The 14,726-nt window shown below is 42.0% G+C and overlaps 1 protein-coding gene and 1 long non-coding RNA gene across 3 annotated transcripts in view; both read left to right on the forward strand.

The window, feature by feature from the left end:
• Positions 1 to 12,634, forward strand: part of TRIM9 (tripartite motif containing 9) — a 115,378-nt gene extending 102,744 nt beyond the window's left edge. For both annotated transcript variants that reach the window (XM_012663832.1, XM_012663833.1), the window contains exons 8-10: positions 5,010 to 5,313; positions 7,562 to 7,724; positions 10,575 to 12,634. In XM_012663832.1, the coding sequence (XP_012519286.1) occupies positions 5,010 to 5,313; positions 7,562 to 7,724; positions 10,575 to 10,637 (530 nt within the window). In that variant the 3' untranslated portion in view covers positions 10,638 to 12,634. The remainder of the gene's footprint in view (positions 1 to 5,009; positions 5,314 to 7,561; positions 7,725 to 10,574) is intronic.
• Positions 662 to 4,345, forward strand: LOC105825911. Its single transcript, XR_001138289.1, has 3 exons — positions 662 to 1,228; positions 3,749 to 3,790; positions 4,199 to 4,345. It is a non-coding gene; the product is annotated as an uncharacterized LOC105825911 (long non-coding RNA).
• Positions 12,635 to 14,726: the final 2,092 nt, after the last annotated feature.

The following is a 14,726-nucleotide window of genomic DNA, read 5'->3' on the forward strand; positions in this document are numbered from 1 at the left end:
AAATATATTCACAGGCACACCTCAGGCCACCAAAAGTATTTTTTCAACAAGAAGAAATTTCCTTCGTGGTTTTGGACTTGGAATATTACCTTCCTGGCATCTGTATTTCCTAAATTATTACTATTAGACTGAGTTTTTAAAAGGCTTCAATGGGTGAAAGATCCATCTCCAACCAGACTACACCACTGCATAGAACCAACTATTGTTTGACAAAAGAGAAAGGAGTGATTTCAATAATTTAGAGAAACTCATTCACAAGCCCTTTTTAAAAACCAGATTAAGTAATTGATAATTCCTTACTCTGATATAATAATGGTCTTCATAGCAGGCCTATCTGAAAAGAAACAAAGACACTTTGTTACCAATGCACCTCACCACTGCCCACTGTCCGATTATTAGAGAACCAAAGATGGCCAAATGATGTCCCTAGAGCCTAACCATAATTCAGAAACAAAGGTAAGGCTCCCTCCCTGAGGATCTGTCCAGCCCTTTCTCCCTTGGGCCACATGCTTCCTCTCCTATTCAAAGATCAAGCCTTGAATGTTCCAGTAGAAAAAATCGTATCATACACCTAGAAACGGATCAGGAAACAGTTTGTAAAAATCATCATCTCCTACATAGAAACCCTGTTAAGAGGCCATTGTTGAATAGGTAGTAACATCCAGGATAGCTGAAACCAGTAAAATATTAATTTCCTCTTGGCCATCATGGGTAAAACTGACCTCTAAAGTTACTAAATTCAACTCTAAAAATATTTAATTAAAAGGAAACCTTTCAAAATAATTTTCCTACCACTAAAAATTGGGGGGAAATGAAAACAATTGCCTGTGATGTTTGCAGTATCCTCTGGTCTTGGGTCCTGAGCTGCCGAGAATTCCCTCCCAGCCACCAAGCACATTGGTGTTGTAGATGCCTGTATGTGGCACCCTGTGGAAAGATGAGGCTTTGTATAAATGCATTGTTAAGGCAGGTCTTGGGGAACCGTGCACCAGCAGGTAGCAGATTTCTGATCTCTAGTTTGCATTGATCTTACATTTAGACACAGATTCAGAAGAACAGACCCTCCCTTTTCCAGTGCCTTCGGAAAGATTGCCGCTTCGTAGAATGAGTCCTTTCTCCTCCACCCTTAATCTACAACCCAGCTTCCCGGGGAGATCCTACTTTGATTTCCGATCCTCACCCCACCAGCTGAGCTTGCATTCCTCTTTGCAGTCTCTCAATGCACCGGGTGAGCTGAGCTCCTCAGACCTTTCTTCTTGATCTCTGTGCCTTGAAGGCAGCTTTGAAATGCGTGTTTTGTTCTTGCCATTCATGTGCGTGGTACCGGGGATGAGCTGGTCTCTGTGTCTGTGGCCTGCTTCGAGTATGAGGAGCATTTGGATGACGGAGCTCTGTGGCATTCCTGTTTGTGTGGTGTAAGGAGCAACCATGGAGCTGTGGTCTATGTATAATGGCACTGGAAAGTGATGAGTGAAGTTGTTCTTTTTGCACAAGCTGGTACCACTGTGGATAATTCGCTCTGTCATCACATGCAGTGGCACAGCACGGCACAGGCGCTGGCTGAGTGGCGGCCATGGCAGTAATTTGGAGGTTTGCAACCCTTCTGTATCCAGGAAACCAGCTGTGTCTGGGAGACTGGATCAGTGCATCCAGCCTGGAGTGCTCTGATTAAACATAGACTCAAGAGATCTTTATTGACAAAATAAAAGTAAAAACATACCAACAGCAGAACGTGTCCTATTCTACAAAACAGGCAAACCAGAGAGCAGAAAGTAAAAGCATTTTCTGCAAGAGCCTGTGCTCACTAGTAGGACAGTCCAGCTCATGGCTGAGTGTTTTTCTAGCGAAGGGGAGGGACCACTGCTAGCTGAATTAGAAACCTTAACTCCTAATGCCCGAAGATCCAAGTAATCAGAAAGTCTGGCCTCCTGGAAGTTTTCCAAGCCAAGCCTGTTGTGACAGGGCTTACAGCTGACTTCAAGGAAGCTAAACTTGTGCTAACTTTGCAGTGAACCCTGACTAGAAAATTAAAATCCTAAAATATCTAAGATGCAGACCTATTTGATCTCTTCAGGACTATATTGTAATCATGGATACACATGATGCGCATTTCACATTTCCAAAGGTTTCTTTTGCTTTTTATTTTATTCTTTTTGCTCATCCCATATCGTGGAATGAAGAAGGCCACCGCATGACAGTGCAAAAAGGATGCAGGGACTTCAAGCTCTCTTTAAAATGACATTTTTCTTTGTGCTTTTATGTTTCTTATTGTTTTTCTGTGCACTAGCTTTCCAACATGCTTTGTTATGAAACTCTTTTCACTTGTGTCTAACGTACTGAAATACTGTTATAGTCTTTGTAATGTATATTGTCTCAAGAATAAAATGAAATGTGGGTTTTGGAATATTTGATGGGTGTATTTAACAGCATTGTTGTAGTTATCGTTGAATCTTAAATATATGACAGTGTGTTTAAAGTAGTGTAAAAATATTTCAGAATATTTGTTTTGAAAATGAATTTGCAAGAGGAATGATTCATTTAAAAATTTTAAAAGCCCTATTCGGATTCTACAAATTTATTTCTAAAGCCGGATGTGAGAGTCAGTTTTAAAACTCTGGGTGTTCCATATTCACTGTGCTTTAACCCATGGTTAGAAATTGAAGTGACAATCGATAGAAATTTAACATAAAAATCAGCCACGAGTTGGGAGAAAAATGCTTCTTTTGCGTGTGAATTCAAAGCAAACTAGTAAATAAACTAACCAAAAGTAAGGTAATAATCTTTACATTTTGACTCAGTCATTAGTCCCTTTTTATATAGTAAGTTGCTTTTTTTAATTTTCGTAAAATTCTTTTGAGTCAGTGCATTATCCTTCATTTGTTTTAGAAATTAGCATATAAGGGCCTTATTAAGCTGAAAAAAAATTAAATGATTTTTTTCTTTATCCCTTAATGCTTGTCAAAACCACATTTTCTAGATCAGTCCCCACCGCCACTGGAAATTGTGGATCACACAGCTTTGGACATTTTAAGACTAGACAGCCTTCCTTCCTGCACCCCGGGTGGCTTCTCCTGGGTTGGGGGACACAGACCTTAGGGAAGGGAGGCGGTTGGAAAAGTTCCACAGGTGATTGCAGTTATCTCTGAGCCCACGCCCTTTCCCTCAGGTGAGAAGGACTGAGGTAGTAAAACAATCTAAGACAGAGAGGGGGTAATTTTACTACATTCAAATTGTCGTTCTTAATAACTATCAGTTGTATTTATTAAGATATGATTACATTACACATTTTGTCACATAGGTATTATTTATGTTGAGCTCAAATCACAGCAAAGACCTTTCGGCATAAACAGAGTTAGAAGTGCATACAACAGCCACACAGAGTTTTATCACAATCCAATGATTTCTCCATTTCAATTGGGTAAATTTTTCTCATTTTTAAGAATCAGCTTTCTTAATATGGAAACTTTAGAAGAAAACATTGAACCGGGAAGATGATGAAAACTTAAGCTGCAGATTTTAGAATCTGTTGGAGGATTTATGAAATGGTAAAAAGATGCGCTTTTCATTTTGAAAAAGCAGAGAAGCAATTTTTACCCAGCAAAGTAAACTAACAATCAAAAGGGCTCCGTTTTTTCATGAATCAGGCCTCTGGTGACTGTATTCAGCTGGTGCTTTTTAAGTGTATACAAATAATTTTTATCAACGTGGTTGTTGTTTCATAGCTTTGATGTGTAGTATCTCTTTATAGGATGCAATTTTGAGACACAATCTGCATCTTACTCTCAATTAGGCAAGTATACCTGTTGTAATTATTACCTTTTGTGTGATTGGTATGCTCAATTTCCTTCACAAAATAAATGGCAGCAGCTTATTTTCTGTCAATAACATTGTCTAATTGTCATTCTAACCCCATCATAACACTTTCTCAAGTTCTTAGAAAAATAGAAATATCTGTATTTTTTAATGTTATACCTCAAAGCTTACTTTTCCCCCAGTTTTCCTATATGCCAATGCAAAGTACTCTTTATAAGCGCTAAATGTGGGTAAAGGTAGAAGTCAGAGCAACTGTTGTGGTATATGTGGCATTTTAAATTAAGCCCTTTGAGTACTAGTCTATCACAAAAGACATGTTTTCTTATCCACGTCAATTCTGCTTCCTGTCTCTCTCCCCCATGCCTTTCACTTGGAATGACAACAGTTGACATTAAAAAGCTGTTGGCAGGTATGGAATAACCTTATTTTGTTACAAATAGCAAAGACCACAGTGCATGTGAGGCGGCTCACAGGTTCAATAAATCAGCAGTTACATCACTCAAGTGTATTATTTGCAGGTGGCATTTAGAACCTAACGTCCAGAATACCTACTGCTTCAGCAAAATAGCTTACATGTTAGTTTTAGGAGTAACACGCAGACTGTGTTTTTAAGTTATGAGGAAGCAACCTGCCCTACGTCCAAGTCACACTCATAAAAATTAGTTTATGTTGCTTAAGCTTCGCAGCTTGTGAGCTTTCACTAGAGCTGAGGGAATTTTCAAAGCGACTAGATTTTAGCACTTCTGCCGAAGGGGTATTTCCTGATTTCACGCCGTGTGTTTTATCCCTCCTCCATCTAGGACTCTAGCTCCTAGCCTCCCCGCCTCAGGGGTTACACAGGCATCTTAGCGCATCCCCTCTCCCTTTATGTCTCTGGTGCACTGTTCTGCCAGTCACCAGGTGAAGGGACTTGCACCTTCCAAAACCGATGCCACTTCACTCCCGGATCACCTGGTTGGGAGTGCAGTCTGAGCCAGGTAACCCCTGCTGAATCGGTCGTGTGTCCTCCGTCTGCTTCCGGTGCAGAGAGTACCAACTCCCAGGACGTGCCCTTGTCTGCTGTGGCCCTGGACGCCTCCTTCCTGCATGGCAGCATGAAAACGCTACACAACGCTCCTTACCCGCCCAGGAGTGTGTTACGATGCTGAGCGTCTGGAGTCTGTCTTAATAACCCGATTCCCTTCTGTTGTTCCCAGTGGCCTGGTTTGCTTTCGACCCTGGCTCAGCGCACTCAGACATCATCTTCTCCAATGACAACCTGACAGTGACCTGCAGTAGCTATGATGACCGGGTGGTGCTGGGGAAGACGGGCTTCTCCAAGGGCGTCCACTACTGGGAGTTAACGGTAGACCGCTATGACAACCACCCCGATCCTGCCTTTGGCGTGGCTCGCATCGACGTGATGAAGGATGTGATGTTAGGAAAGGACGACAAAGCTTGGGCAATGTATGTGGACAATAACCGGAGCTGGTTCATGCACAACAACTCGCACACCAACAGGTACCCTGCAGCCCCCGAACCAAGCCTTCTTCACGTTGGCTTCTGGTCAGGAGTGACAGCCCAGTTCAGAGACCCATTATTAATACGTAGACGACATTAAGGAAGTCAAGCAGGGGTCTTGAGCAAATGCACAGGTGCTCTATTACTCGTAGGTGAGTCCATCCTGGTGGTTTATTTTTTGCATAAAGATAGAGATGTGAGCACTTTCCTAGGCCCTTCCTTGCTGTATTCTGCCCATGGCTGGAAACTGAGAGTCCTCATGTATATCCATTATAGGAAAGCAATCCAGGGTTCTAAAACCCAAATCTACAACTTTCCAGAAAAGTGCCTTTGGCCATATTACTTCATTTTTCTGAACCTGAGTTTCCAAATCTTTCCAAATTTGTATAGTGATATTTTTCCATGCAAGCGTGTTGTGAAGATTAAATGACATATATGAAAATGCCTTACATTGAAGGCACCTGAAAATAGAGATTCAGTGTGATTCATTAAATCTTATGGATGCCAACTTGGATAGCTTCACACTTAAAGGACCCTCTTATTGTCGTATGAATTGAGAGCACCCCATTTGCCGAGGAAAGAGAATATAGTAATCTCCTTAAGGTTTTCCTCTACCACCAAAATATAGACAATTAGAATTTAACACAGACTGTAATTTTTTCCCTGGATTTCCCTCTTCATTTGGTTGTGTTCTCATCTTCAGGTATATTTTGCACAAATTTCCTAGGCAGAGAAGTGTCTTATCATGGATCCTGGTCCACCTTATTCTCAAATTTCCCCCAAATACACTTTCATGGGTATCTATAAAAAAGAAATGCAGTTGTGCTTAATCAGCTGAAAGGGAAAGCAAGCCAGGACTCCACCATTTCAGCTGTTTCCGTATGCTCATCACCGACCCTCTCTAGACTCCGAGGGCCTCCTGTTCTCTTCGATATTTTCTGTACATTCTCCATTCAGGTGTGTATTTTTCGCTGTCACTTTAAGTGAACACACACACCATTTCAACTTGATATCAAATCCTACGGGATGTAGATAAGTACTTACCTTCAGTGATTGACATCTTGGGGAACTCTCTGTCACTAGATTCCTGACGCCATCACCCACATACCACACTTACCTTTTCCCTTTTAGCGTCTTTATTTTGGAGTGAAGGAGTGAATAGTAACACGACCATCACGCTGTGCAGTGAGACACATTTTTAAAGCTGAACACATCTGCTTGCATGCCAGCTGCATGTCACTTGTGCTTTCATTGTTAAAGCTGTGAATTAACAAGGTGGAATTTGTAAACCTGTCTTTTAATGACTGTGTACAATCTGTATCCTGCACGCAAGAGGAAACGAATGACACTTTCTGTGCTCTGCTGAGATGAGGATGAAGTTCAATATTGCTAGATCTCAAAAAGGGAGAAAAGACAAATCTGACTATCCATGTTTTAATGGCATTTTGCAAAATCATCAATTGAAGCATAAGATACAGTTCTTTGTAAAATGACATTTGCATGCAATATCCTTAAAATCACTTCATTTCCTATAGTATAATTATTTCACTTTGCAGGGAAGAACCCTCTTCTTTGATGTCATTTTAAAGAGAGACTCTAACTTCTTAATTCCAATGCAGCATGCCAAAAAATAACCTTCTTTCTGGAATGAGTTTTTCTATTTAATGGGTAACATAAGGCCCAAACTCTAATTTCTCATGCATATGTTTTAGATTCAACCTAAGTGCTTCTTTATTTTGACTTTCAAATTAAGTCATTTTGTATTTAATGATGTTTAATTCACACCATTTGTGCAAAGTGTGCGACATTCCTACAGTCAGAACTCTGATAGCCCAAAGGCTATTTTTTTCGTAGTCTTTAGTCTTTAGTGTTTTGTTTCCCACTGCGGCTCAGTGGCAGAGATCCTGTACGAATGAGTTCACTCTCAGCAACAGCAGAGCAACCCGTGCTCAACAGGGGCCAATATCTCCCCCAAAGGAGTGAAAATTGGGAGCGGGGGAGCAAAAAATCTTACTCTTTATATATACATAAAGCACAGATACACAAACAGTACATAACCAGGTATACAGTGTATCTGTGGCATTACAATTTTATCTGAAAGGGGTGGAAAAGGAAAAAATGTTTAAAAATGTTGGAGGGGGGCAATAATTTTGAACAGGTTTGCAAAACGCTGGTTTAACCATACAGAAAAAGGAGCTTCTAGAATGACAACAAACAAGTGAAACCCAATTTTTTTCTTTTCCCACAGAACTGAGGGAGGGATCACAAAAGGGGCCACCGTTGGGGTCCTCCTTGACTTAAATAGGAAAACCTTGACATTTTTTATCAACGATGAACAGCAAGGCCCCATAGCGTTTGAGAACGTGGAGGGCATGTTCTTCCCTGCAGTCAGCCTGAACAGGAATGTGCAGGTAAGCGCGGCGCCCCTGCGTGTGAAACGGCTTCCTCTGACCGCTGCTTCAAAGGCCGCCCACGGGCGTTAAATCAAGCTGACGGTGTAAGGCCCAGACCAAGACAAGGAGGAAGGGAGGAGAGAAAGGGATCCACGCTGACAACTGGTACGGTTCCACACCAGCAGACGTCCCTTCTTTATGTGGGCACAGTCTCATTAACAGCACGTGAGAAACTGGAATTCTGTTCATGGTTTGCTTATGACCATCCCTCTAGCTCTAGTTTCATCTCTAAGTAGAAAGGAAAGCCTTTAATGAACTGCCCTGAAAACAATGACATGACTTACACAAAACTCCAGGAGTGCCCGAGAAGAAGTGAAGGTGTAAGATCGAAATGATAGTATAGTATCGTTATCAGAAAATTTGAGCATCTTCTCTGCACTCTTGTTCAACTCTGTTAGATGCGAAGGGGCAGAAAACATAGTCCCTACCTACAAGTTAGTTACTTGTGATTTATTGTGGATATAAAACAACAGGTTCTTCTCATTCATTCACTCATTCATTCAACAAATATCTATTGAATGCCTTTAACATGCCAGGCACTATTGTTAAGTATTTGGGATATGTCAGTGGAAAAAAAAACCCAGATAATCTTACCATCATAGAGCTTACATCCTGGTTATAGGAGACAGACAATAAATATTAAGCACAATTGCTACATTAATTACATAGTATGTTAGAAGGTGGTTAGTACCATGGAGAAAAGACCAAGGGTAGGGCAAGGGGGCCAGGAGTGCTGGGGATGGCGAGGGCAGTTGGTTGCAGTCTTACATAGGATAGGCAGTGTACATAGGCCTTACTGCAGCCACAGGTGAACCGAGCCTTTAAGGAAGGGAGGAAGGGAGCTGTGCAGAAGTTTCCAGGCAGAGGGAACAGCCCATGCAAAGCTTCTAAGGCATGAGGGGCCTCGCATGGGCAAGGAAGGGTGAAGAAGCCAGTGGGCTGGGGTCGAGGGTGGGTAGCCCTGCCAGCCACTATTGGGACTTAGATTTCACTTCCCTCCTACGCTGGGCCTCTCATTAACCACTAAGAGCCTCATTCAGCAGGTGGTTGCCTTTAGACAGGGCTCGAGAATCAAAACACTGCAGATGATTTTTGCCCTATGCAGAACCACAGTCTTGGAAGCTATTAAAAATATATATGTTGTTATCTTTCAATATGTGCAATAACATTGATCGCAACCCAATGACACCTGCTCTTCACCCTGCCTGCAAGTAGAGGGGGTTTTCTGGGAGGCTGGAATCTATAATCTTTCAGGCTTCAGGCTCTACATTAGGGTTAAAAAAAAAAACAACATAGAGAAATGCAAATCAAAACCACAATGAGGTATCACCTAACCCCAGTGAGATTGGCCTCTATCAAAAAAACACAAAACAACAAATGTTGGCAAGGATGTGGAGAGACAGGAACACTTCTACACTGCTGGTGGGACTGTAAGTTAGTGCAGCCTCTGTGGAAAAGAATTTGGAGATACCTCAGAGAGCTAAAAATAGAAATACCATTCGATCCAGCAATAGCACTATTAGGCATCTACCCAAAAGAGCACAAAACATTCTACGATAAGGACATCTGCACCCGAATGTTTATGGCAGCACAATTCACTATTGCAAGAATGTGGAAACAACCCAAGTGCCCGTCAATCCATGAGTGGATTATCAAAATTTGGTATATGTTCACAATGGAATATTACTCAATCATAAGAAATGACAGTGATCTAGCACCTCTTACACTTTCCTGGATTAAACTTAAGCCCATTATCCAAAGTGGAGCACCACAAGAGCAGCAGAACGGGACCCATTTGTACTCACCATCAAATTGGTATTAACTAATCAACACATAAATGCACATATCAGAACAACATCTATTGGATGCTGGGGAAGGGGGAGGGTGGTGGGTGGAGGGGGGAAGAGGGAGGAGGGGAGGGGTATTTGTATACACAAGGAGTGCAATGCGCACTACCCGAAGGATGTACATATTTGAAACACGGACTTCGGTGGGGGGGGGAACCAAGGGCAACACACCTAACCTAAACATATGTACACCCATAATTTGCTGAAATTAAAAAAAAAAACAAAAACCATAATTGCCATAGAAACAAATCTCAGAAAAATTGCATTCAACGTTTTCCACAATTTATCCATTTCCCTTTCACAGAATATTGTACTAGATGTTCATTTGGGATTGTCAGGACATTCTGAGTATCTGTGGATAACGACTTAGCTGGGGCAGACAGGGACAAGATGGGGGAAATAACAGCACTGTATGAACTAGTTCAGGTCTTGTCCATGCAGCTGTCCATGGAGGTCTGAGGTTGAACAGAAATTGGTGAGATAGTATAAGTGCCGTGTTTCTTCTTAGCTGGCAGTCATCTGTGCAACCCCAGAAAGAAAGGCTTGCCCTCGTTGGAATAACTAGGAGACAAGTAATAAGGGCAGGGCTGTCTCTGCTAATCTGTTCTCTGTCCATGGGCTTGGCAGTGGTCATGGTGGTGTGGCCAGCAGGTGTCACTACCTGCAAATCAATGCCTCTGTCTTCAGTCATAAGGAACACAATCTCCCCAGAATCCTTTAAAAGAGGCAGGTGGCTGAGAACCATATGATTCAAGTGTAACCAGGATTTGGGAGCCCACCATGGTGGCCAGGCTCTTACCACAGGCAGAATTCTGCTAGAATCCTCTTTAATGTCTGCTATCATAGATGTTAAAGAGAAGTGCGAGATCCCTTTTTGAGTTAGGAACACCCCGCTGTGCGCTGTGTTCGGGGGCGGGGGGGACACAGGGTTCCTCGCAGGACTCACAGTCTCATTCCCCAGGTCACGCTTCACACCGGGCTCCCAGTCCCCGACTTCTACTCCAGCAGAGCGTCAATAGCCTAAGGATGTGCCCTGGAGGCGCCAGCTGCCTGTTCTCACCTCCGCCTGAGAGCGACAGCCAGGAGCTCGGCCAGCCGCGGCGGGAGGCAGAGCTGGCAGGAGGGGGCGAAGGAGGAGAGAAAAGCTGGTCCTGTCCTCACACCCAAGCTCTGCCCCCTTTCCTCCCAAGCCCTCCTCTGCTGTCACGCCTGCGTCCACTTCCGCATCCAGCAATTCTAACCAACAGAGGACCTAGACCGCCCACCACGTCACTTCCTTCCCACTCCCAGATTTTGCTTTTATTTAACTTAATTTTTTATGTAGGTGACTTATCTTTTGTTTCTTTTCTGATCAGGTTATTGGTGACTTACTGAACTGTCACTGCCAAGAGAAAATTCTCTTGCTAACTTTTTTCTTAAGCTTTCTGTCAAACAGCAAATTTATAGGGGGAGGTAATGAGCTGAACTTGGAGCTTGCAGCTCACCTCCTAGAATGTTCTTGCCCTGTTCCTCTCATACAGTGTCAGCTCTGCATAGCTACTCTTTGGGAGGTGGGCAGAGCGAATCTATAGCAAGTTTTACTATCACTGAAGCACAAAACTATCAGCTACACAGGTTCACGGCAGGGTAGGATCATTAGGCTCGCTCTATAATTCAGACAAGCCAGAAACCCTGGCCACTGTATAAAATGAGAAAGTCTCTAGACATAGGCAAACCAGGGGACTTAATGATTTGGTTCATTTATTTAATACAAGCTTTTAACTGAGAACCTACTATGGACCAGGCACTGTTCTAGACACTAGAACACTGTGTTCTAGACACTGTGGGGCAACAGTGGTCAACAGACAGGCATAGTCTCTGCCCTTCTGGAGCTTATATTCTAGTAGGAGAACAAAGCAAAAATAAAATAATTACAAATTGTTACAGGTAGTAGAAAGGAAATACGCAAGGGTTCAAGAGGCTCATTGCAAGATCTTTCAGGTTTCCTATTACAGAATGATGCTAAAAATCCACACATTCTGGCCATAGCACCGGAAATGTACCCACTCAATGCCTTTTCAACTGCGCTACTTTAATTATGGTACCTGCTGCCACACATCACAGAGCCCTTCTTTGGTAGAAATGATGTCAGCATTCTTATTTGTTAATGCTGCAATGATACTAAGCCTTAAAAACACATGGTTAAAAAGATAGCGGAGGTCAGAGGACCCGTTCTCAATAACGGGGGATAGTGAGTTGCAGTCCACAGCGTCCACATTCTCAGGATAAACATGCTTATCTCCATATAGACTGTGCCTGTTACAAATGACAAATCCATCCACTCTGCTGCCAATCACAGCCTGACTTTCTGGAGTAGTCCAAATGATGTTTGGGAACACATGGACTTGTATGTCATTACTATAACTGATAGAATAATACATATGGCTTCACTATAGAGATCGACTTACAGAAGTTATTCTTCAGATTCTTTAGTTTGACATGAAGGTTTAGGAAAGGTAGGACCTGGAAAGAAGGTCTTATTAGCTGTCTAAATATTTTCCAGTGAGCCAAGAAATTGACCATGAAAAAACAAGAATAACACATAGAAGAGATAGGATGGGAAAGCTAACAAATTAAAGTTTTGGCAAAAAGTAATATATGTAAATAGCTAATTAATTTACTTTTCTTTATTTAGATTATTTCTATCAGTTACAATCAGTTTTTCTAGTTAGGCGTACCTAATTTATTGAATGGGTGCTATCCTGTTTATGTCTATTTTGGTTTTTCTTGGCTACAGGCAAACTCTGTTGCAGGGCAACACTAGTTTGATATTTGATTTACTCTCCAATGAGACTCGATGGCTGGGCCGCTGTAGACTCACAGTTACTCTTGTTCTTTATTAAATTCATCCTGCTAATTAGATTTCTAGTGACTTGTAACATGTAGTTTACACTGAATTGCAATTATAGATGCATACAGCTACTGTACTAGAAAAATTGTCATTTCGGGTGTGCCAATAAATGATTTTTATGAGCGAAAAAATGTCTCTTTAGAATTTTAATTACCTATTTTGGATGACAATTCACCTTTGCCAGAGCAATATTTCTTCAGCAAAGTGTAATTGGAAAGTCCCCCACGAGCTTTTGCAAGCCATGCTCTTTGCGCCGTTTCCTTCGGAAAGTGGCACTGTCTCCTGGTTTTACTTATTTCCTAAACCCTAATTTGATGTGAAATTTCCACGGTTTAGATGCTTTAGGGTCTGCCCCCAAGCATTGAGGCCTTACTTAAGCCACAAACTTGTACTAGAAAACACAGTTTCACTTTTTCAAACCTGGATCCTTTTTCAAACCAAACATTTCTTTGCATGGTTCAACAATACGGTTGTTTTAAAATAATTACCACATTATTGATCTCCCTAACATTGTCATTAGCCTTTTAAAAGAAACTGTCTTTTTTATTAGAAGAAAAGCCTTACCTAAAAGTATGTGATCTGGGTTATCATCCCACAGAGTGGAGCAACACTCAGCTGGTCACAGCTGCTGCCCTCTATTTAGTCCAGTTTCTGCACTGTCCTCTCCCCGTACCCCCTGCTGGGATGCTTTTTTGTTTTTTTCTTCTTCCCCTATTGGTCCCATCTCTCTTCTCCCAGTTCTCTTCTGTTCACTGCCTAATGGAACACATTACCCATTTTTTACTCTTCTTGTGGTACTGAGGTTAATGGAACTTCTGATCCCCAGCATTTCCTCGTAGGAGTGATTAAGTGATTTGCAAGCAACCATCCTATTTTCTGGAAATGAGATCCCTTTTTTTCCTGCATGTAATGCGGACATTACTCTTGTGCCCATTTATTCAACTCGTTGATAAGAGACAGGGGCTTGCTGTTGAATCAGGATTTCGGACTATGAATCAAGGGAACTATACTAATTAAACAAACACGTTCTCAGGTCATACTGCCTTATAATTTATATGAACACACTCAAGACACCTGTATATATTCCTCAAATATATGTGCCAGCTGCTTCCCCTGAGACTGATGTTTAGGGAAGATTGGATCTGATATAACACATCACACATAACTGAGGCTACCTAAATCTTGCATTTATTTGAAGAACCAGCTTTTCAGATGAACACAGAATTTAGGGAATTGAATACAAATGAACAACAGAAGCACCTAATTAAATGCACAGAAACATCAGTCTGGACCTCTTGATTTACTACTTCTCCACCCTGCCACAGCTGTGCTAAGAAAAGCTACAGAAATATGCATGTGGGGCATTTATCTGGGAAAAAAAAATGACCAACATTTTATGAAATTTCCATCACAGAATTAGTGGTGATGGTTGCATAATTTGTGAATATACTAAAAACCACTGAAATGTATACTTATATGTATACTTATATGGCATGTGAATTATCTCTCAGTACAAAAAAGAAAAGAGAGAAAAAGTTTCCATTACACACCCGAAGGATCTCCTGAGCAGGAAGCAAAGTGCATGGAGGCCGCCAGGAGCCCTGTGCCAAGGCTGTGCTGCTGCGTGGTCACTGTGGGGCCACGTCAGACAAGACCCTGAGTCTGATGAGGACTCTGCCTACAGCCTCCCTCAAACTACCCACAGCAGTCTGTTCCTATTTCCCCAAACCTGTCCAGATGCTTCTATAGCCGCGTCCTCTGAGGTAAAGCCCAAAGCATGGGAGCAGGGTGTCCAGGACCTGGGATCTCACCTCCTGACTCTGACCTTCCTTTTCCCCTGCCACCGTCCCTTAATAAATGGTAGGGCTTTCATTTACTTCCTCTTCTTGTCTGCTGGGGATTACCTCTACGTTTTGTTCTCCACCCTCGTAAAACAGACTTTAGCCTTCCCTTTCCTAGGGCCATAGTGGTGGACAGAACAGAAAAACTGGCTTCCATTAAGGAAGCAATTCAAAATAGCTCTTACATACCCTTGTAATTTATAGGAACACGCTCAACACACCTGTATATATTCCTCAACTATATGATGTGCCCGCTACTTCCCCTGAGACTGCTATTTAGGGAAGCTTGGATCTGGTATGTTACCCAAGCATGTGGTTATGAATCTTGCTCATATACTTTTCTCCTCCTTCTATCAGGTAAAAATGAACATTCACTATGAAA

This window comes from Propithecus coquereli, unplaced genomic scaffold (genome assembly GCF_000956105.1).
Source record: "Propithecus coquereli isolate 6110/MARCELLA unplaced genomic scaffold, Pcoq_1.0 Scaffold83, whole genome shotgun sequence".
NCBI lineage: Eukaryota > Metazoa > Chordata > Mammalia > Primates > Indriidae > Propithecus > Propithecus coquereli.